At 34.3% G+C, this 22,122-nt stretch overlaps 3 protein-coding genes across 3 annotated transcripts; 2 read left to right on the top strand and 1 right to left on the bottom strand.

Moving 5' to 3' along the window:
• The first annotated feature begins 1,124 nt into the window (after positions 1 to 1,124).
• Positions 1,125 to 4,509, top strand: LOC145630340 (putative kinase-like protein TMKL1). Its single transcript, XM_081682597.1, has 2 exons — positions 1,125 to 1,731; positions 3,253 to 4,509. Exons 1-2 carry the CDS (start codon positions 1,221 to 1,223, stop codon positions 3,867 to 3,869), a joined length of 1,128 nt encoding a protein of 375 aa, XP_081538723.1. The 5' UTR covers positions 1,125 to 1,220; the 3' UTR covers positions 3,870 to 4,509.
• A 1,089-nt stretch (positions 4,510 to 5,598) lies between these two features.
• Positions 5,599 to 9,320, bottom strand: LOC145630339 (acid phosphatase 1-like). The gene is made up of 3 exons (XM_081682596.1): positions 8,402 to 9,320; positions 7,667 to 7,876; positions 5,599 to 5,988 (listed from the first exon to the last, which is right to left on the bottom strand). Exons 1-3 carry the CDS (start codon positions 8,809 to 8,811, stop codon positions 5,811 to 5,813), a joined length of 798 nt encoding a protein of 265 aa, XP_081538722.1. The 5' UTR covers positions 8,812 to 9,320; the 3' UTR covers positions 5,599 to 5,810.
• Positions 9,321 to 11,282: 1,962 nt separating this feature from the next.
• On the top strand, positions 11,283 to 17,484 carry LOC145631813 (isocitrate dehydrogenase [NADP]-like). Its single transcript, XM_081683994.1, has 15 exons — positions 11,283 to 11,489; positions 12,450 to 12,493; positions 12,598 to 12,707; positions 13,178 to 13,215; positions 14,177 to 14,254; positions 14,906 to 14,959; positions 15,041 to 15,142; positions 15,361 to 15,452; positions 15,529 to 15,632; positions 15,731 to 15,799; positions 15,888 to 16,003; positions 16,104 to 16,138; positions 16,247 to 16,389; positions 16,467 to 16,589; positions 17,184 to 17,484. Exons 1-15 carry the CDS (start codon positions 11,441 to 11,443, stop codon positions 17,275 to 17,277), a joined length of 1,251 nt encoding a protein of 416 aa, XP_081540120.1. The 5' UTR covers positions 11,283 to 11,440; the 3' UTR covers positions 17,278 to 17,484.
• Positions 17,485 to 22,122: the final 4,638 nt, after the last annotated feature.

Here is a 22,122-nt window from a genome sequence, read left to right as displayed (position 1 = left end):
AATGGGTATTTGGACCAGAAGCCAAAAATATTACAAGGATATCTTAATGTGAAATAAACATTATTTTGGGGAAGTCAATTACTCTACCTTCTTTTTTTACAATATTATCAAAGGAAGTCAATAAGAAAGTAGATGGTATAGAGTGAGTCTAACTTTAGCGAAAAAAAAAAAAAGAAAAAAAGTAAGCGCAATTTAGATGGTATAACAGAGTGAGAGTGCAATCTAAAAACACAAATTCTTGTGTATAAGAACATGACAATGTAATAAAGGAGTATGGACGTACTTATTTCTATTTATAATTATAAAAAAAATACGTAGTATTTTATGTTATTTTACAAAGATTACAAAACATTTTTTTAAATTTTTTGTAATATACAATTGACCGTGTTCTTTTGTTGCACAATAAGCACTATGCACTCTTAAACTCTTAATACAACAAGCATACTTTACATCTATCCGTACTTAACTAAGAATGTTTAACAACCTACACTTTCAAGTTTCAACTAGTATTCATTTCCAAGAAATTAGTCCTCAACTTGTAACTTTGTAAGTTGACATTTATCTAAGAGTCTAAAACACTACTATGAACTATTGGAAGAATGGACTTGGAGTGCATTTTTGTACCTTTTTTTTATTTTATTTTTTTTATTATTATTTTTTTAAAACAGAGTATATTTAAAAACGAGTAGATTATATAGAACAAAAATATTCTCTAAATTCAATTCCACGTATTTAAGAACGAGGCTATTAACATAAAACAAAAATATAGACAGGATTCGACCCTAGGTGTCACCTTATCAGTAAAAGAACATTCTTTTAGTGAGCCTTAAGCCATCATATCAGCATAATGGATATGGCAGGCAAGAGTTTATTTGATTAATTTTCTGACAACACAAACTAATCAAAGAAAAGAGTTAAAATAAAGCAATAAATCAATCTCAAAAATAAGTTTTAATGGTAAATATTTGTTCAAGTACTAGTAGTGGCATATAAAATCCAAACCATGGCAACAAGAAAAAATGTCCCTACTTCCCCTATCAATTCAAGGCTATCATAATCAATACAGAATTCCCAGATCATAACACCCTTTTCTACCTTTTATGGCCTACTCTTTAAACTCACCCCACACTTCCACATTCTTTAACAAAATGTGATTTTGCATTTGCATTCTCATTCTTCAACACCTTACCTTTTTTTCTCTCTCCTAAAAAAAAATAAAAATGAAACACACCCAAATCCTCAAATTCTTATTTCTAATAATCCCATTAACTATTATCATCATCTTCATACTCTTTATCTGCTTGTTCAAGAGAAAAACCCCAGAAAATCAGAAAGAAGGTGGTGAATCAGATGATGACCCAGAATTAGGAAACATAATTAACAGTATTAGTAATGATGAACAGTTGATGTGCTTTGAAGGGGGAGAAGATCTAGCTGTTTCTGACATTTTAGATGCACCAGGTGAAGTGATTGGAAAATCAAGCTATGGTACATTGTACAAAGCTGATTTATTTAGGAAAAATAATAATTGTAATTCAGTTTTATTGCTTAGATTTTTGAGACCTGCTTGTAGTGGGTCCATTAGAGAAGTAATTCCTGTAGTGCATGCAATTGGTTTGGTCAGGCATTCTAATTTGGTCCCTCTTAAGGCTTTTTATATGGGTCCCAGAGGTGAGAAGCTTTTGGTTCATCCATTTTATGTTCATGGAAATCTTGCTCAGTTTATTAAAGGTATTTTTCTTGATTCTTTCTTCTTTAATTTTGCAATTTTCTACTTCAATTTCAACTGGGTTTTGGCTTAATTTGTTGTTTGTTGCTTTTAATGAAGTGGGTTCTTTTTAATTTTCTTGTATGGTTGGGAATTTGATTGAGCCTGGATTTCTCTGCTGAAGAGTGTTCTTGCTTGTTAATTTTGTTCTTAAAAATTGAATTTGAGCTGGGTTTTTGTTTAAAACATGTTTGTTGCTGAAGTTGATTGTTTTAATCATCTTGTTTGATTGGAAAATTGTTGAAAATGTTTTTTTTTGTTGCCTAGAGAGCCACAAAGGTAATGATGTAGACGAAATTTGATCCTATCGATCATGTATTCTTTTGATTTATGTCTATAACTGGGTTTCCTTATGCAGCAGATTATGGTCTGTTCAGAAATTGGCAAACATTTTTTTTATTAAATCCGGGCACATTTTCCTCAAAATTTTCCCATACAAAGGAATAATTTTCCTTTGGTGATATAAAAAAGGGACTTTATTAGTGAATCTTTGTAATGCTTGAATTCCTTGCTGTTTTATTCTTTTCTTGGTCATAAACCATGCTTATTTCAATGTTGGTTTTAGTACTTTGCTTCTAAACATGGGTTTATGTAAGATTTGGCTGTAAGGTTAAGCTATTCAAAAAAGCATAAGATTCTTCTTCTGCTGTTAATCTATACACAATTACACCGTGAATCGAAGATAAATGTACTACTTGCTGTTTGCTGTTAGTCACTTGTCCTAATCATCTCATTAATTCACTTCATGTCATTAATGTTGATATTTTGTTGAATATGTTCTTTCAGTCCAGCTAACTCTGCTACTGTCAAAATCAGATTTGTCAAGTTTTAGAATCTGGGGTCCTTTTGGGTGTTTTTGGCCTTCTCTCTTATTGAACAAATTACCTTGTTTTCATTCCATTGAACGATTCCTTGCCCATGAATCTGTGATTTATGATCAGCAGGTTATCTGGCTTGGTAGGTCAACCGGACCTATTCTTTTGAACCCAATCATTTCTGTACTGGTCTTCCACTTTATCCTAAACCTTGCGTCGAAGTTTCTGATCCTCATTTTTTTTGAGTAATTTATGCATTAAAGAACCATCCGTCTCAGGACGGCTCAACTTAGTTGTGGGGATGTAATTCTTTATTAAACACTAGGTCAAAGCTAACAACTTTTTCGTAGCCCATCTTTTCTGTTGTTGACATTTAGTATTCTAAAAAATTATGACTTCTTCCTATTCCTTTTATCACTTAGCTTCTACTAAATTTTGTTTGATATTTGAAGCAAAAAAGGGATTCACATGCTGAACCGACCTGTCTTCATATTCTGCCCTCACTATAGATAATTAGTTGCCTTCTTTGCAGTTTACATGCTGCCTGTCCTGATTCCTAATGCATAATATTTAGTTACTTTTGGGTTGTTGAGTTGTTCAAAGTTCTAAAACTTTTAACTCCAATATTCCAAAAGCATGCATTTTAAGTATCTGTGTTTTTATGAACAGATAGCAACAATGAGTCCTACAAATGGGATGTGATTTATAGCATTGCCCTCGGTTTAGCAAAGGGAGTGGCTTATCTTCACACGGGATTGCACAAACCCCTACTACATGGAAATCTCAAGTCTAAAAACGTATTGTTGGGGCCAGATTTTCAGCCATGTATATCAGATTACAGTCTATATTTGGTATTGAACCCAACAGCAGGACTAGAAATGCTCGAGACTTCTGCAGCTCAGGGCTATAAGGCGCCTGAGCTGATGAAAATGAAGGATGTTAGTGAAAGTACTGATATATACAGTCTTGGAATACTCTTGCTAGAATTGCTTACTGGCAGAGAACCTATTAGTGTAAACTCGTCAGACTCTCAGGAATTTTTCTTGCCTAATGTCATCCGAACTGCAATTTTGGACCATCGGATCAAGGACATGTATCATCCCAACATTGTATCTAATCAAACAGGAAAACAAAGGCACAGGACAGAAGATCGCGCCCTGAAGTTAGTTCAGCTTGCAATGTCTTGCTGTTCTGCATCGCCTTCTCTTAGACCACCAGCAAATGAAGTCCTAAGGAAAATCGAGGAAATTGGGAAGGAACCAGCTTTACAACACAAAAGAACTTAACACAGGCATTTGTTCACTAATGATTGATGAATGATTAACATCATATTATGGCAATTTTTTCATTGTCATAAAAATCGGGGCACGCCGGGACAGGGACAACAAAGATCTTGTTGTAAGGAAAGTTTCAAACTTTTGATGAATCTGATGTGCCCACAATCTTAACAAAGTTGAAAGTTTGAGTCAGATGGCAAAGAAATCCATTGGAATTTGTTCTCAGGCTGCTGGAATTTCCAAGATTTATTTAATTGCCTAGTATCAGGGAAACATGGGATGCTGGATTTTATTGGGGCCCTCATAATGATCTTCTTGTCTGGAGATTACCCAAGAATTTGGCTAAAGGAAAGCTTAACAAGATCTTGCTAATGATGATGCTTAACAGAATGATTTTTGCTCTATTCATTTTTTAGAGGTGGTGAGGCAAAGCCTGCATAGTATTTTTTTGTGGGATGTAGATATTTATACTCAACTCGAACTATCCAAATTCGAGCAATGAAGTAAATTCTTGTACAACGAAAGCACAGAAAACTCGAACTATGTTGTAAAATGTTACTCTGTAGTAGTTTAAATTTATGCTGATCATTTGAAACTGTCATTCCACCCTAGGACAAATTGTTAAGTTCGTCTTCAACATTACTAATAGGTCCGTCCAATAATTAGTTAGGATCTCGATCTCATATGAAAGGACGATAACTCCCAACTAATTCGGTGAAATCTTTACTTTGGCTGGCAATGCAAATAATGTGAGAGGCTGATATCCTCTGATGTAGGTGAAATGTTGTTATCTATTCCTGACTTTGTTGTTCTATTGAACTAAACATAATTAAAGAAATTGTCAACTTAATGGTGGTTACATTGTTTTTAAGTAAATTAGTTTTCAAATTTTGGTCTCTAGTGATGAATACAAAACATAGCAGTACATAAAATAGAGAATTGTAGTAATTCTTACAGTCTGTCTTAGATTCAACAAAATTTTATAATGATATAAACATGAATCTGGATCAACTATTTGACAAAATCTACCCATAAAAAATCATCGTTTTTGTTTTCTCTGACTATATTAATTTAGTTGGTAAATGACCAAATGGTCCTAGCATTTAATTATTTTTGACTGGATGTGTATGAGTAAATACCAGTCAGCATTCACTATTAAAAGCTTCTTTTGTCCTTCTAAAGCAACTTTTTTTGATTTTTCTAACCTATTCCCCGTAGTTGTTGAGTTTCTAGAGTGTGTCCATGCTTAATTACCCCGTTTTAGAGAGAAATTTCACGCCTAAATTGGGTTAGATTTTATACAAGGGGATTACCATTAAGCAATTTTTTTTCCACATTTCCACATCTATCTTTTCTTCTTTCTTCTAAAAGCAATCATTGATATTTCAAACTCTCAGTGTAATTCTTTTTTTTTCATCCGCTTTTTATTACTTCCTATGTTTTTGAAATTACTAAAGTCAGAGGGTACGGTTGAATAAACAATTTAAGTTGGAGGACACAAATTGTAATTTTGAAAAAGCATGAACACACTTTAGAAACTCAGGAACTTGTATATAAAAAATTACTCCGTATCATTCAACGGACATCTCTTTTTATGACCTACAGACAACATTTCTCTCTATTATTACCTCGTCTAAGAAATTATCACTAAGATAAAACATAATCATAAAATGATCAATAAGATCTTTATCCCTCTCACTAAGACCATTTGTTCATCAAGGTAAAGAAGTACACCTGATTGATGGAAGTCAATTGTTTTGATATTTTCTGTTATTTCACCAAATCAGCTAAAAGTCTAACACAATATACAGAATGCACCTCTAGTTATATAAGAGGTCCTTACTATTCAATCCATTAATTTCTATACAATGTACAATTGTTGTACTCCAATATTTAGACTAGTATTTTCATTATTAAAGTTTTACTTATAATTATAAATTTGGTCTTTCACTAGGGAATGTAATACATAGGATTAGGGAGCTTGAACGAACGAGTGGACATTGGAAAACCCAACAGATCACTCCACTGATCCCCGGAGTTGCCTTGGATCCTGAATCCCTCCTTCATCATCTCACTCCTCTTCTCTGATTTGAATATCGTTGCTAATTTTCCATGGTCTTCCGTGTCCCTGGGATGTTATACAAAGAAATCAGTGTTCAAACAAGCATGAACCAAAAGATCAGAACATAGTTTCTGCACTTTTAAAAGCAAGGGATAATTTAAGTCCAAGCATTTTGCAAGGCAAATGAAGGTTTTTGTGTGTTATCGAAGAGCTTGATGTTCAGAAGATAACAAAAAAGAAAACATGCTGAGCTAAACAGAGAAACATAAGGACAGATTTATGATCAACCAGCAGCATTAATACTTCAGATATTAATGCTACGATATATGCTTGTGTTTCCAAATCAGGGAAGGCAGCTGAGAGCAGTGTATCAAACCTGCTTAGCTGATTACGTATAGTGGAACAACTTCTCTCCCTTACCTAGACCCTATTGGAGTTCAATTTTTTTTTTGTTTTTTGTTCATAAACTTCTCGGCCCTTAATCCCCACTTCCTCCAAAACAGGGTTCTAATCATATTACATTACAATGTTTGATTAATTAAGTGATTCATATCCTTAATTACGAAAGCTTGTGATATGGAAAATTAACCAAGTGCATCACTGCACCACAATGTTCTAATAATATACTCATATTAGCCCCTCAAAGTAATGTAATACCAAATACCGAGTAATCAACTGAACAGGATATTAGCAGCATTTAGCAGGAAACAAAGAAATCCAAGATGCAGGCGCTGTCAGAAATTGACTCCAACGGTCATCTAACTTTTACATCATATTAGGATTAGGGTGTCCCAATCCCGTATTTAACTTATAAATATGTGCCTCAAAACCAAATCAAACTCTATCTTTACAAAAGTATATAGGGGTTTAGGGCAGAAGGACTTGGTATTCTAGGGTAGATAAACAATGCTTACTAATGCCTCTCAGAATTCAGATGATTAGGGACTTAGGCCAGATAAACTTTTTCTAGGGTAAGTATACACTCTACCAATGATAACTACTCAGGTTATTTGCTAAGTGGGGATCAGGCAGTGATACGGCATTGTATTTCACATGTTAGACATCATAATGGTTGGCCTAATGGTTACGTATTCTATTGAATCTTGCAAGCATAGGAAGGAAGTGGAAATTTGCTAGTTCTCATATTCCCAATCTATCCTCAGTCCATCAACGTTGAATTCAACATAAGAACCTCAAAATTCATCATTCTAGACATCAGAATAACAAGGACGTTAGGTAAAGTCTAGGTTGAAAGCTCAATCTCAAGCAAGCATTTTGATAAGTGAAACAAAACACCCAAATCATACTACCCTCTTGATAAATTTCTTTGTAAAATTCCTGTGTTTCACATATCATCTTCTACAAGATAAGTCAGAGCATACTGTGCACATTGATCTGCAGCAGCTAAATGTAAAAAACATGACCCTCAGAACAATAACATAAAAGCAATCCCTCATAAGGCTAACTTAGCAACTGTAACAAATAAGGATCAGAAACACCTGATAAGCTAGTTTTGGCCAACACAATCTCATTCTGTAGATTGATTATAGCATAGTCAATAAACGAGTCAACTAAATAAATTTTGATGATACATCATTGTCCAGAATAACTTGGAAGTTAACCCAAAAACAGATAGCAGAAAGTAAAGACAGCTACATGTATTGATATGTGACAGCCAAATTCTCACCCCATTTTAAAAATAATCATAAAGTAGTATGAGAATGAATAGTGATCAAATTCTTACCTCAATATAAGCTTGTCCCAGTTCTTATAACCTACATTCATCAAATTCTGAGCAGTAACATCCCTCATCTTTTCGCTACGTCCAGTCAGCAGGAAAACCTTGAATCCCAGACTTAAAACCTCCTCATAGAGCCTCAAGCTGGGTTCAATAGCTGGAGCCATTCCCTTGCCAACCCACTTATCAAACTCCACTCCATCAAACACCTCCAAACTACAATTTTTCACAAACCATTGCACGTATCATATATCCATCAATACCACCATCAACATACAGCATTATAACACAAAACAAAATCGAAACAATTCATCGAAACACACGAATTTGAGACCATTCAATTCACTATAAGGCACATCAATTAGGACAATGACTCCTAACAATGAAGCTAAACTCAAATGATATATTAATATAAACGCACAATTTTGAGACCATTCAATTCCCATAAGGCACATCAGTTGGGACAATGACTCCTAAAAATAAAGCTAAACTCAATGAAACATTAACATCCATAAACACACGATTTCGAGACCTTTCAATTCCCATAAGGAACATCATTTAGGACAATGACTCCAAACAATGAAGCTAAACTCAATGACTCAATGAAACATTAGTATCCATAAACACACAATTTTGAGACCTTTCAATTTCCATAAGGCACATCAATTAGGACAATGACTCATGAAACATTAATATCCTAAACAATATAATATCAAAATAATTAACATAAAAAGGACTTACCCATAACCATGATCAGTATAATAGGGAAGATTAGAGAGCAAAGTTTCATCAATATCAAAAATCCAAGCATCTTTGCTATCTTCTTCAACATTCACACTTCTAGCAAAAACAGCAGCTTCATTAGAAACCCTTTCAAGATCCAATAAATAACCTTTACCCATCATATAATTTTTGACATAATCAGCACATTCTTGTGGGATTGTTTTCCATGAATTCAAGTTATTAGCCTCCACTGCAAACCTCCAACTTGTACACTGTAAATTCACTTCTTCCTGGTCTGCTTTTCCTCCATCATCTGGGTATTCCAGAATCATGTTTCTTGGGAGTTGATGACTGTTAGATGATTCTTGGAAACAAAGAGACAGAGAAAAAAGCAGAGAAAACACAAGAAATTTCATCAAAGATTTCATCTTTACGAATTTGGGTATCTCAAAATTTGGGAATTTGGGGATTTGGGTTTTGTAAAATTGAGTATTTGAAATTTTGGGTATCAGAAAATTTGGGAAAATCGGAATTTAAAAGGGGTTTAAATTGAATACAAATTGTATGAAAGATAGAATAATGAGGTTTTAAATAGTTTAGGATTTGATAATAAAATCAAACGCGTTTAAAATTGATAAAAAATAATGGGAGAAATGCAGTTTTGCAGAGTATGTTTGACAGAGTAAATTTGCTTGGGATAGAAGAAATTTAATTGGCCGAAAATGGTGATCAACAGGATTGGTGAAGCTCAAACATATTCTAATGGAGAATAAAGAAAGTATATTTGTATTAATTGTATATTCATGAAAAACTATACATTAGATTTTATTCATTAAAAAAATTGTGGGAAAGTCAATATTTTTGGGAAATTTAGAATCATACTTTTACATAATCACGTCATCTTAAAGGAACCGTGGGAGTGTGGGTTCAATTTGGCCGGTTCTTTTTCTTTCTTTCTTGTTTTCCGATTTTTAAAAAACTTTGTTTGTGGTGGTGTGTTAATTGATGAAATACCCAATTTCCATATTAATTTCCATATTTCATTAGAAAACTCTTCTGCAAGTTGCTGACTTTTAATTCTCTATATATCCAAAGAATTTGCAAATCAACATTCTACCTAACCGACTATGTGTCTATGACCTATCACGAAAGTCTCCGCTTATCACTTTGATATGGAATAAATTAATAAATTATCGCACATATGACATATGTTAAGTAGCAACTTTGTCATGAAAATAACGATAAATATATTGTAAAAAAAAAGTCATACATCTCGTGGATCACAATTAATAAGGGGAAAGGTTAGGATCTATTATTATTACCTTAGCTCCATATCATTGTAATTTTATTTTATTTTGCTACTCTAAAAAATATAATTTTTTTTTAAATGAATTTTGTTCATTCAAATTAAGGGTCGTATACTACATCTACGTATAATGGCAATAATGACTACTTTAAAAGAAAAACTGCTTACTACGTGGTACAAGACCAGGTTAAAATATATATAATAAATGTTAAGGTGTGAAATTAAAACTAGCAAAATTACATTAGTAAAAGATTTTGTTCCATAAATAATTTGACATAAAATATCCAATAATTTTGTCAGACAAAATTATTTTACAGTGAATATTCATTTTTTTTTTTGAGAAAATTTTAAACAAATATCACCCTTGTATAATATACGGAGTAATAGATTATGGAAACAGGATCAAACTATGATAATTTTAAATCATAAAATAAATATAAACAAAACAAGTCAATTAATATGAGATTTCAATTGATTCAAAAAATAATAATATGAGACTTTAATCCAAAAAGTTATGCGATTCCAAATTATAATGATAGTTTTAAATAAAACAAAAGAGCGATTTTCCTAAATAATGCTAAACTACTAATTTATTCCTTATATAATTTGGTTTAGAAATTATTTCTCGCAATATTGTCCATGTAGGATTGGCTCTTAGGATTGAAATTTTGCAATATAAAACCGCTTATACAGAACCTCTAATACCATAAGCAGTTCTAAGGGCCTGTTCACATTTACTTAATTTCAGTTCAGTTCAGTTCAGCTCAGCTCCAATCAGTTCAGTTCAGTTCAGTTCAGCTCCAATCAGTTCAGTTCAGCTTCTAATTTCTCTCTCTCATAAAATATTCATTTCAGCTCAATTCAGTTCAGTTCAGTTCAGTTCAGCTCCAATCAGTTTAGTTCAGTTCAGTTCAGTTCAGCTCCAATCAGTTCAGTTCAGTTCAGTTCAGCTCCAATCAGTTCAGTTCAGTTCAGTTCAGCTCCAATCAGTTCAGTTCAGTTCAGTTCAGCTCCAATCAGTTCAGTAAATGTGAACAGGCCCTAAGTTGAAGCTTACCTCGTTTACTTTAGCTTGCACTTCTGGTAGTTTATATAATATCACTAATGGTAAAACCGCAATTAAAACCAAATTAGATGGATGGTAATTAAAACATAGGTTCTATATTAGTTAAAACCGCCAACAATGCACTTGCAATTATCGAACTTTGAAACCGAGCCTGCGTAGACGGTATTGTAGAAAATAATGTTTAAACCAATGTATATAAGGAATTAGCTTATATTATTACATTATTTTGAGAAATCACTCTAAAAGAAATACGTAGTATATGGTTTCAAAAAAAAAAAAAAAAAAAATCTACACAAGCCAAGTCAAATCAATTAAGACTTAAAATCCAAACAATCATGCGGTTGTGCCAACCGATGGCCGGCGATGCCCCAATTAATCTCCATGATAAACAAAATTTGTTTACATCAAGTAGCGATTTTAACATTTTTTAGGCAAAATTACAAAAAATTACGCTTTTGTCCTCTAATAATCACAAAGATAAACTTGTATTCTCTCTGTGCCAACCCAATGACACATTTTAATATCCAGGATGGAGAAAAATGGCTGTGTATCCCACCCAAATGGGGTTTAGATTTATTATGTAGCTAATTAAGGAGTTGGTTGACTGTTGACTCTCAACTGATTAATTTCAGTCAGACAAACAAAGAGAAAGAGAAAGAGAACGAACGATCAAAAGAGAAAAACAATGGCTTCCCAGAAGATCAAAGTCACCAATCCAATCGTTGAAATGGATGGTAATTTCTTCAAAATTCTATCTTGTTCTTCCTTTTTTTTTTTTTTTTTTTTTTTTTTTTTTTTTTATTAATAATCCAATCTGCAAGAATTCAATTTTGGGTAAATCATACACTATAGTTCTTGTTGTTTCATTCCTTCTTTGTATAAAATCTTGATAAAGATGATTACTTTGATAATATGAGCTTAGAAATTGACATATGAAATGGGTTATTGAATCCAAATTGAACAAATTAATCTAGCTCAATTTATTCTTGGAGAGAGCTTATAATATTACATTTTGGGAATTTTGGAATGATTTGCAGGAATTAATAAAATGGTTTATTGTTAGAGAAAGATTGTTTCTTCTGTTTCATAGATTGAACTTTGAAGCACGAACCCTCGTTGGCATACTACTTCATAACAATATAGATTAATTTTTGATTCAATCCAATATAATATAAGGTCGGAATTTTTACATTGTATTGGGCCTATTAGGTCGATTAGCCAGAATTGGAAGATTTAATTACCTATTGATTTGCCTAATGTGTTCTAATCTAGGCATTATTTAACTCTGCAGCTATTTTGTTCATTTTGGTATTAATATGTATGTTTGGTGTTGTATGATTGTATTGTGTAGTATAATGAACTCATTCTATTAAAACTAGTATGGAGTGTATGTTTGTGAGTGAGTGAAGAATGTTTATCGGATTTTCCGACATTGAAAGGCGCTGCTTTTCCTTGAAGCTGACTGATCTGCTAGTAGTTAGTCAATTTCACATGGGTTTCTTTCTGGTAATCTGGGTTTCCTTAACAATGCAATATGCCATAGAGGCCTTAGAGCGCGTTCTACACGACATACTGAGTTAGATCTTAAACTGATGCCGACATTGATTGTCAAGTGGCCTTAAATTGCTTACAAGATGCTCATTCCTTTTGAATTCGTCTCCATAAATCTTAATCTTGCTTTTTTAACATGTCAGGAGATGAAATGACTAGGATTATTTGGAATTCCATTAAAGAGAAGGTCGGGAATATATTTTCACTCTGGTTGAATAGTTCCATCACTTTCTTCATATGAAGTATAATTTTGTAAGACGTCTAATTACAATTTTTTCCGATGTTGAGCAGCTTATATATCCTTTTCTGGAGCTTGATATAAAGTACTTTGATCTTGGTCTCCCAAATCGTGAGGCCACCAATGATAAAGTCACAGTCGAAAGTGCAGAAGCTACACTCAAGTATATCTCTATATAGTATCTTACTATTTATTTCCCGTACAAATCACATAGTACCATGAGTATACTTTTAAGGAATAGACTCTTTATTCATTTGTTCTGATATGATACAAAAGCTTCATATTTTTTTTGCTGGCACTAAAAACATTTGAACTGGCAGACCAGTAAAGTTTAGAGGAAGCTACAATTACAGTCTCTTTGATGAGTTAATCAACCGAAAATTGTCTCCTAAGTCATAAACATTTGCGGCAGGATCAAGTAGATAATATGACTTATTCATTGGATCTTCTATTCCGATCTGTTTTTGTGCACAGTTGTATTGCTATAAGCTGATTATGCCAAACTATCTATGTACTTTCAAGTTTCAACTATGCTGTTAGCTTTCAGTTACTGTTAAAATGCCTGTACTATGATAAATTTGTTCCTGTTGTCTGTGATTTTAGCACAATGGTGTATTGATTTCGCTGTTTCAGGTACAATGTTGCAATCAAATGTGCAACTATAACACCAGGTATCTATTTTTTTTTTACTTCTCTGGATAAGTACTTTAATAGTGCTAATGTTTTGATCCACATTTAATTTCACCATAAAAAGACACTATTGAATTTAGTTTGAAACTACTCTCTCGTTGTCTTTGTACAGTTTCCAAAACTCTCTTAACTACCAATAGTTATGGGAAGCTTACTATTGATCTAGGAATGAATTAATTGGGTTTGTTTTCAAAGGCAATATAGCAGGGAAAACGGTGGTCTGCCTCAGAATTTAGTGATGCATGGCAGCATGGGGCCTGGAGGCTTAGTCAGAGTGCAGCACTATTGAGTATGATGCTCTTGGAGTGGGCTTGGTGCTAAAGTGGATTTATCTTAGGATTGAGTAACATGATGTTGGTTAGCGACACTAGCGAGGCAATCTGTTAGATATTAGTGAAAATAATCAATGGTGAATTTGAATTTTTCTTACCATCCCAAGGTAAAATTAAGTTAGATTTGGGAGGAACTAGGGGTTGGTCGATGGTCCTTTGGTGATAGGCTTGTGGCTTGCCTCGTCATCATGTCCATTTTGTGGCTATAGAGAAATGATGATGTTTAAATTTGTGATGTTTTGATGATGTGAAATGAGGCTGGAATAAATTCTTTTGCTATTATTCATCCCTCGTTTCTTTGATTATTTATCCTATTTTGTTGTCTCAGCAATTATTTTCTTATCTTGAAAAATATTGGAGGCATCACGTAGAAGAGAGAGAGAGAGAGAGAGAGAGAGAGAGAGAGAGAGAAATGAAGGGGTGGAGGGAGGACTTCTTGTTTCTTTTATTGTCTCATTAAAATATTTCCTTATCTAAAAAACTATTTATATATTGGAATTGAATGTTCCAACACCTTTAACGTAAAGTGTTTTTAGAGTTTGTCCATGTAATTCCATGTTGAACATATATACTATAGTGTTAGTATTTAAGTATCTTTGTCGTCCAACAGATGAAGGACGTGTTAAGGAATTCAACTTGAAGCAGATGTGGAAAAGTCCTAATGGAACTATCAGAAACATCCTAAACGGTGATAATCTTTTCTTCACTTCCCAATGTGCAATCATCTAGTTACTGACTATGTTTTCATACTCATGATTTTTTTTTGCTAAGTCTTCTATCTAGGGTCATATTTGCTTGTTTCAAGGTCTAGCTTTTGTGGCTTCTATAGTGATGATTTTTTTTTTTTTTTGAACGGTAGTGATGAAATTTAGTACACTGTATGTTTCATCATTTTTTAATTCTATATCTAGCTATATGTCTTCTGTCTTCCGTAGATCAGTTAGGAAAAGAGTGTCTGCTCTCCACGTCTAAATCACTTTGTGGGGTCAGTGAAGATTCATGAGGTGTATAAATTTGTTTTTTGAGGAAAAATTGAACTACGTCTGCCTTTTGGGATCCTGAGTTCGAATTTTCTATCCAGTGAGAAGGAGGTTTCATTTAATTTCTTTTCTGCTTCTTTCATTACCTTCTTGAAAAGGATAGTAATAAGAAATTTATTTTCTCCCTGAAGTCCTCTTCTTTGCAAACACATTTATTGTTAATAAGATCCACTAGAAGCAGGAACTTCTTGACATCATGCTGAACTTTCCCTTCACTTCTGATGACATTGTCTTATTTTGCAACTGGAATAATCAGGCTTTAGGATCATTCTCACTGATATGTTGTATCGTCCTTTCAGGTACGGTTTTCAGGGAACCAATAATATGCAAAAACATTCCAAGGCTGGTTCCAGGTAATCAAAACTAAAAAGTCCTTTTGTGCTAATTTATATCTAATCATCTTCATATTCACATGCTAAAACCAACTGTATCAGGCTGGACAAAACCAATATGCATTGGGAGACATGCTTTTGGGGATCAGTACCGTGCATCCGAACAGATCATTCGAGGAGCAGGAACTCTTAAAATGGTATTTGGTAAATTCCTACCTTGGCTGAGATTTTACTGTTTTTCACATCTCGGCAGAAGTTTGAAGAATGTAATCTGTTAATTGAGTTGACAATTTTGTCCAGTGCAATATTTAGCCTTCTTCCATTTCTCTCAGTTTTTTTTTTTTTTGGAAATCTTTTTAATATATGCTGCTTTTTCATTACTTGAAAATCTTCAAGTGAGAATAGTGTGATACTATGTGCAGTTCCAGACGGGGAAGGTGACAAGACAGAATTAGAAGTTTATCGTTTTAAACATCCAGGAGGAGTTGCAATGTCGATGTATAATACTGATGAGGTAGGTATTGCGTTACTACCACTTTATCCTAGCTGTTTGCCATATATTATTTTAATGTAATTTATCTGTTTGACAGTCTATACGAGCTTTTGCTGAGGCTTCAATGAATACTGCTTTTCAAAAGAACTGGCCACTTTATCTTAGCACCAAAAACACTATTCTGAAGAAATATGACGGGAGGTGACTATTCAATATCCGTTTCTTTTCCCCCTAAGTCTGTTCCATGCAAATTACAATCTCATTTACTTAATCTGTTGATTTTGGTTTCTTCATTAAAGATTCAAGGATATATTCCAGGAAGTTTATGAAGCAAATTGGAAGTCAAAATTTGAAACTACGGGAATATGGTGAGATCCTGTTTCTCTTTCTCAGTCTGCATCATGCATTAAACTAAATTTTTGACTGGTAATGTAGCTAATATTCTGTAACATGTAGGTATGAACATCGTCTTATAGATGACATGGTTGCTTATGCTATGAAGAGTGAAGGGGGCTATGTTTGGGCATGCAAGAACTATGATGGAGATGTCCAAAGTGATTTTTTGGCTCAAGGTTTGAAATCAGCTCTGCTGTAAACTTAAGCTGCTTGTGTGAAGCCCATGAACTAATTTTTCTAACTTCCTCTTACATTTTTTTTGTAAAACTATTGCAGGATTTGGATCACTTGGGTTGATGACCTCTGTTTTGGTTTGTGCCATAGTCGATACTTGTGCTCATTTATATATGGATATTCGTCCTCAGTTTTGCATCTGTGTTCATCATTAAATTTGTTGAACATTTAATCTTCTGCTCCAGGTGTGTCCAGATGGACGGACTATTGAAGCTGAAGCAGCCCATGGAACAGTAACTCGCCATTTTCGTGTTCACCAGAAAGAAGGTGAAACCAGCACAAATAGTATAGCATCCATCTTTGCATGGACGCGCGGGCTTGCACACAGGTATCAAAAAGTTTTAATAATTATGTTTCCAAATTTTTATGACACTTAACTGAATGGAGAGTTGGAGACATTACCAGGGCCAAGTTAGATGACAATGTTCAGCTCTCGGACTTTTCAAGTAAGCTTGAAGCAGCATGTATCGGAACTGTTGAATCAGGGAAGATGACTAAAGATCTGGCACTCCTTATTCATGGGCCCAAGTAAGTTTCACAAGATAGTTTTGCAGACAATCACCTAAAATTTTGGGGCGGGGTTTTCAATCGGAAATGTCTGTCTGTTAGCCTAACTAGCTAGGTAACTAAATAGAGGGAAATATGTTATATGTCATTTATACTGTAAACCTGGAATGAAAGAGCAGTAATTAAACTCAAGTGATATTTCATCCCTATGTTCAGTGCCAAACAGCTACACGATTAGTTGAACTCATCAGAAATACATTCACTTCAGAAATTTATTTTTTTATTTTTTTTTGAGGGGAACTGCAGAATTACATGGAACCATTCTCTACTCCCATTTTTTTCCAAGTTATCTTTCTAACTTTTGCAGTCAAGTACTGATTTTTTATGGAATAGCTTACTCATGGTTTTATATAATTTTTGCTGTTAATGGTGGCTGACTGATTGAAAGCAGTTTCTTCTTCTTCTTTTGTGTGTTTGTGGTTGTCTGATTGAAAGCAGCTTCTTGTGTGTGTGTGGTTAACTGCTAAATTGCTAAATTTTCTGAAATTAAATATGCCATGCTCTTTAAACCTTTATTTAAACACTGAGTCTTACTTGTGCAATTCACTACTTCAGAGTCAAGAGATCTCAATATTTGAACACTGAAGAATTCATTGACGCTGTGGCTCAGGAGCTGAGAGCAAGGCTAGCTGTTAGAGCAAAGATGTAAATTATACCAAGAGATTTGTTATTTTACAGTATTTTACGTTCACACGGCTCTTTAGTAAGCAATTGTATCATCCTTTTAATTTTAGATCTCTCTACATATCACAAGAAAGTAATCGCAGTGCTAAGTGCTTACTTTTAATAAAATCTCTGTACTTGAATTGTTAACTACTGGATTTAGATTTTATAACAAAATTAGACTTTGATACCATATTATAAGGAATGTGATTTAGGTTGCACACTGATTTAGACCTCATTCAGTCTTTTACTCTGTTTAGAGGAAGGTCTTGTTTTGGATTGATATGCAGTTGGCTTTGTCTTACCAGCTAAACAAACAATCTAATCCATATCTAAGGATAATTATTTATTCTAATACAACATACTTGTTGCTCTGTTCATATCTAGAGAGAATCGGAAAATTGCACTTGTGAGCTCAAAACACATTCATTAAAAGCACAAAAGATATAGCTCCTACTAATACAATGTACGCAAGGTTGAACTACTAAAATCGGAACAAAGACTGAAAAATCCAGTCTGCTGCTGAGAGAATTCAAGGCACTTCTCTAAGGAATAAAAATAAAGAGAGCACAATCTGCTTCTTTGAGACTTCCAAGTACAGCCGTATTGCCTAGAAATGCTCTCAAGACCACTGTAGCAAACAAATAAGGTTGAAAAAAGTTATACTGAAGGAGTTGAGGAAGCTTCAGTATTGCTGTTTGATCGAGGAAATTTGCCTGCTGATGGTGGTGGTGTATATATCCGTGCTTTCTTCAGAATCTCAGCTACAGTCCAATTTTTTCGTTTACTGAGTGGCCTTGAGGGATCCAGTCGAACCTGCAAGTCAAGATAGTTTCAAACACTGTATCAGTGCACCGTACTCCAACCAATGCAGTATGGTAAAAGGGGAAAGAAATGACAGTTTTAGGTAAGAACAACGAATTAAAACAGAGCATCTATGACTCGGAAGGCAACACAAGCATGCTATTACCATGAAAATACAATTATGCTCATCATAGTAAATTTTAGATCTTTAAAAAGGCTTCAGACAAAATAAAGAAGCTTCAATAGGAGAAAAAAAGAAAAAGTTGGCTGATGATATAGCATACTCCCTCAGATTTATATTGATGCACCCACTTTCTATTTTGAGGTGTTTTAACTTGATGTACCCACTTCAAAATTTATTTTAGTTTTTGGCAAATAAATTTTACCATCTTACCTCCTAAACCTACATTATTAACACCTTTCTACATCTTCTCTCTTACTTTTTCCACTGTTTTCTTACACTCACTCACCTTTCTCTCTAATTTTTATTTCACCTTTTTCCTACAGTCACTCACCTCTCCGAACAAGGTACATTAAAAGAAAACATAAGAAGTACTCTGTAAATAACAAGAGTATAATCATAGTAGAACGTAAGGATTTCATCTTGGCAGTCATTGAAGAGAAACAGCCAGCTAAAAACAACACCCTGTAATGATTTTACTGTTGGCAGTGACTCTTGGAAGGTCTAGCTGAGTCTAACATTAGAGGCCGATCTAGACAAGCAGAGAGACTGCTATGCAAACTCTATTCATCATTTCAGCCACTTATTGATGAGAAGTGCTTTCAATTACAAAAATATCAACAAGCTAATTCCAATTCACAAATCACAATAGTTTCACCTAGAAAATTCAAATGTCCAGCTTGTTTAAATCACACAGAGGCAGTTACAAATAACCTTGCATGGGTACTCATAAATCAACTGAATTCCAAACTAACAGATAAAAAGAAGATAATGTCCAAAGGAAACTTCCATGGTTTATAGATCTACTTATCGAGTCATTAATAGCTCAATACTCATTTGAAAGATTAGCTGACCTATTCAACATTATGATCAATATGAAATATGTTTGAACTTTGAAGCCCAATTAATGTAGAGCACAATCACCACAAAGGTAGATTATGTTCAATAAGACTCTATGTCTGAGACCCAATTAATGCAAAATGCAATCTGAACAACATATTGACCCTTACCACATGCAAGGGCCATACAAGGCTTCAGGACTACTTATGGGGAAAAAAAGCCAAAAAAGTGCCTTCACTGCATAACAAGCAGGATCCACAAGTACATTTATATAATCTATGTTAAAGCTACAAATTTTCAACCTAGTCAAGTTCAGCAAAGGCCCATAAATAATTTGAAGTGGATAATCTCCTTGCAAAGCCAAAGATCTTGGATTGAGGAACAAATAATATACAGCAGCACAGTTTACTGATAATGATAAATTAGTATTATGTCTGGTTGTAAATATGCCTTAAAATTACAGCTACTCATTTATATACTTCACTTCATATACTTTCTCCAGCACTTCACCAGGAGACCTAATCACTGAGTCAATAATTTGAACTATGCAATCTCATACAAAAATTTATGACTACTAATGAAGTCGTGATCTTGGTGATGTCATGGGTCATAACGAAGTTGATACTGGTGACAATGCCAATGCTTCTTACACCAACAATTAGCAGGGACAAAAATTGCAGAATTATATAGGTTTTGACTACTGAAAGTTTAGGAGGCCCAGAAGGCCCAGAATCCATCCAGCCCTAACAAATTCCGCCTTTTGTTTGACAATACTACTACAATGCCACTACGAAGGTAGAATATATGCCATTCTCATCACACAAACTTGATTTGAAGATAACACAAAATATTTCAGTAGAACACCTCAAACAGGGAAATGGCAGTATAACAATCCACATAACAAAAGAGGACCTAAATCAGCAACGGGAAAAAGAACAATTAGTCTTAATTCTCTTTGTCCTAAATGCACCTTACACAAAGCAACTAATAAATAAGCCAAATGTAAGAATAAAAACAATGCAAGTAAGACAATGCTCGTGTGAGATAAGTGAATTACCCGGTCACCAATGTTGCACTCGTTTTGCTCATCGTGTGCCATGAATTTGCTAGTTCTTTTAACATACCGATTGAAGAGCTTATGATGGAAAAGACGGTCAACTGCCACCACTACCGATTTCTGCATCTTGTTTGAGACCACCACCCCCACAACTGGCTTCATTTTCTCCTTCTATCTATCTCAACAAATCACACAACTTCACAGTGTCAAAAACATATTACCAGAGCTCTCAGCCTAACATTAATTATCAAACTTAGGGTGAATAAATAGGAAATCCCATTTTTATTAATCCAAAATAGCATTAAAGAGTTATAAACAAATGCTTGCGATTCGGCTGTATAATCAATCATATTGGTTCAATGGTATTGGGGAATTGCTAATCATCAAACTTCTTAAGAGGGGTTAGGGGTGCTAAACCTTGGAGACAAACCAGAATATAAGTAGACTCGGTTCGAGCTCGAAGAGCCTCAAACCAAGCATTTCTCGGTTCAGCTTGTTGAATCGATCAAACATGAATAATACAACAAATTAGAAACCAAATTAGACTTAATTATCAAATTAGGCTAAAAAAATCACACAAATTCTTCTCGCTTAAGAATATCACTATAGTAAATTTTAGCAACACAATCGCTCGTTACAATCTTTCATTACTTCAGTAATTACAACCAATAGTTCAATAACCCACCTTGGAAGAACCCTAAATTGGTTATAGTGACAATTAAACTAAGAATAGCGTGAAACTAAACCCTAGATTGTGAAATTGATATATTAAATGATTGAAAAAACAGAAAATTGCATCTTACCTTAGGAGCTTCTTCAATGGAGGACGGAAAGCTAAGAAGCTGCTTCAATGGAGAACTCAATGTAGGCTGCAATGGAGGAGGGAGGGAGGGAGGGAGAGAGAGGGAGGTGCAGCGTTTAAGCTAACAGCTTCAAAGGGGTAAAATAATCAAAGCATGAGAGGACGATTAATCGATTAATGACTCGCATATAATATCAACCGTCAGATCTACTCTTAAATGAAATAAATATAAATAGAATTAAGGGTAAATAAATACTCCGTATAAGGAAATTTTAACATATGTTAAACAACTTGATTCACATTTGCTATTTGTTTAATTTTTATTTATTTATTTATTTATTTATTTTTTATTTTTTTTTTAACTTTACTACCACCTAATTCACACATTGTTAAATTTAACTATCTAATACCTAATACCGTTACTATTTTTGTTAGTGGGACCCAACCACAGTCTAGCCACCCCCTCCCCGTTAGCCATCCCTCCCCTCTGTTGGCATCCGACGCATCCAACTCCCCCTCCCTTTTCCCCTTCTTGCTACCCCGAATCGAAAGCCATCCTCTTCCCATTTTCCCTCCCCGTTCCCTCCATTGGAAATGACCCCCTTCCCCTACCCTGCCACTCCTTAGCTTCATCACCACCACTCTTGAGCTTCCACCACCACCCCCCCTTTCACTGCCAGCCCACTTTATCTCTCTCTTTCTTTTCTCTGTTAGATTCTCCTTCGAAAATCGATGTCAATTCGAACCAACTACAACCATCGTCATCGTCGCCGTCGTCATCTATTTCTTAAATCAACAATAATGGAGATTAGGGTTTGTGGGTGCGTTTATTTCGAATCAATTGGATCTTCGTGCTTCTTCAACAACAACAAATGGGTTGTGTAGGTGGGGAAAAGGGAGGGAAGGGGTCGCCGGCGCCGGCCGAAACTTTGGGCGCTAGCCACCAGCAGGGGGAAGGGGGCCGGGAGGGGTGGCTTACGGGATGGGACTAGTAGTTGAGAGTGGTTGGGTTACTATTTTTTTTAAAAAAATTTAATCTTTTTTGAATAAATTTAACAATGTGTGATTTGGTTGGTAGTAAAGTAAAAAAAAAAAAAATAGGAAGAAAATGTGAAACATAGTGTTTTTAGTGTTAGCAAATATCAAA

The sequence above is a fragment of the Chenopodium album genome, chromosome 5 (assembly GCF_948465745.1).
Source record: "Chenopodium album chromosome 5, dcCheAlbu1.1, whole genome shotgun sequence".
NCBI lineage: Eukaryota > Viridiplantae > Streptophyta > Magnoliopsida > Caryophyllales > Amaranthaceae > Chenopodium > Chenopodium album.
Note: the sequence above shows the minus strand (reverse complement) of the source record. Positions and strands in the feature narration are given on the sequence as shown.

Excerpts from the sequence above, each read along its gene's own strand:
- LOC145630340 (XM_081682597.1), top strand. The coding sequence starts at position 1,221 with ATGAAACACACCCAAATCCTCAAATTCTTATTTCTAATAATCCCATTA. Across the intron at positions 1,732-3,252 it reads TCTTGCTCAGTTTATTAAAG|ATAGCAACAATGAGTCCTAC; the intron begins GTATTTTTCTTG and ends TTTTATGAACAG.
- LOC145631813 (XM_081683994.1), top strand. The coding sequence starts at position 11,441 with ATGGCTTCCCAGAAGATCAAAGTCACCAATCCAATCGTTGAAATGGAT. Across the intron at positions 15,143-15,360 it reads AACTCTTAAAATGGTATTTG|TTCCAGACGGGGAAGGTGAC; the intron begins GTAAATTCCTAC and ends TACTATGTGCAG. Across the intron at positions 16,590-17,183 it reads CTCCTTATTCATGGGCCCAA|AGTCAAGAGATCTCAATATT; the intron begins GTAAGTTTCACA and ends TCACTACTTCAG.
- LOC145630339 (XM_081682596.1), bottom strand. The coding sequence starts at position 8,811 with ATGAAATCTTTGATGAAATTTCTTGTGTTTTCTCTGCTTTTTTCTCTG. Across the intron at positions 7,877-8,401 it reads TATACTGATCATGGTTATGG|TTTGGAGGTGTTTGATGGAG; the intron begins GTAAGTCCTTTT and ends GAAAAATTGTAG. Across the intron at positions 5,989-7,666 it reads TGGGACAAGCTTATATTGAG|GGACACGGAAGACCATGGAA; the intron begins GTAAGAATTTGA and ends ATAACATCCCAG.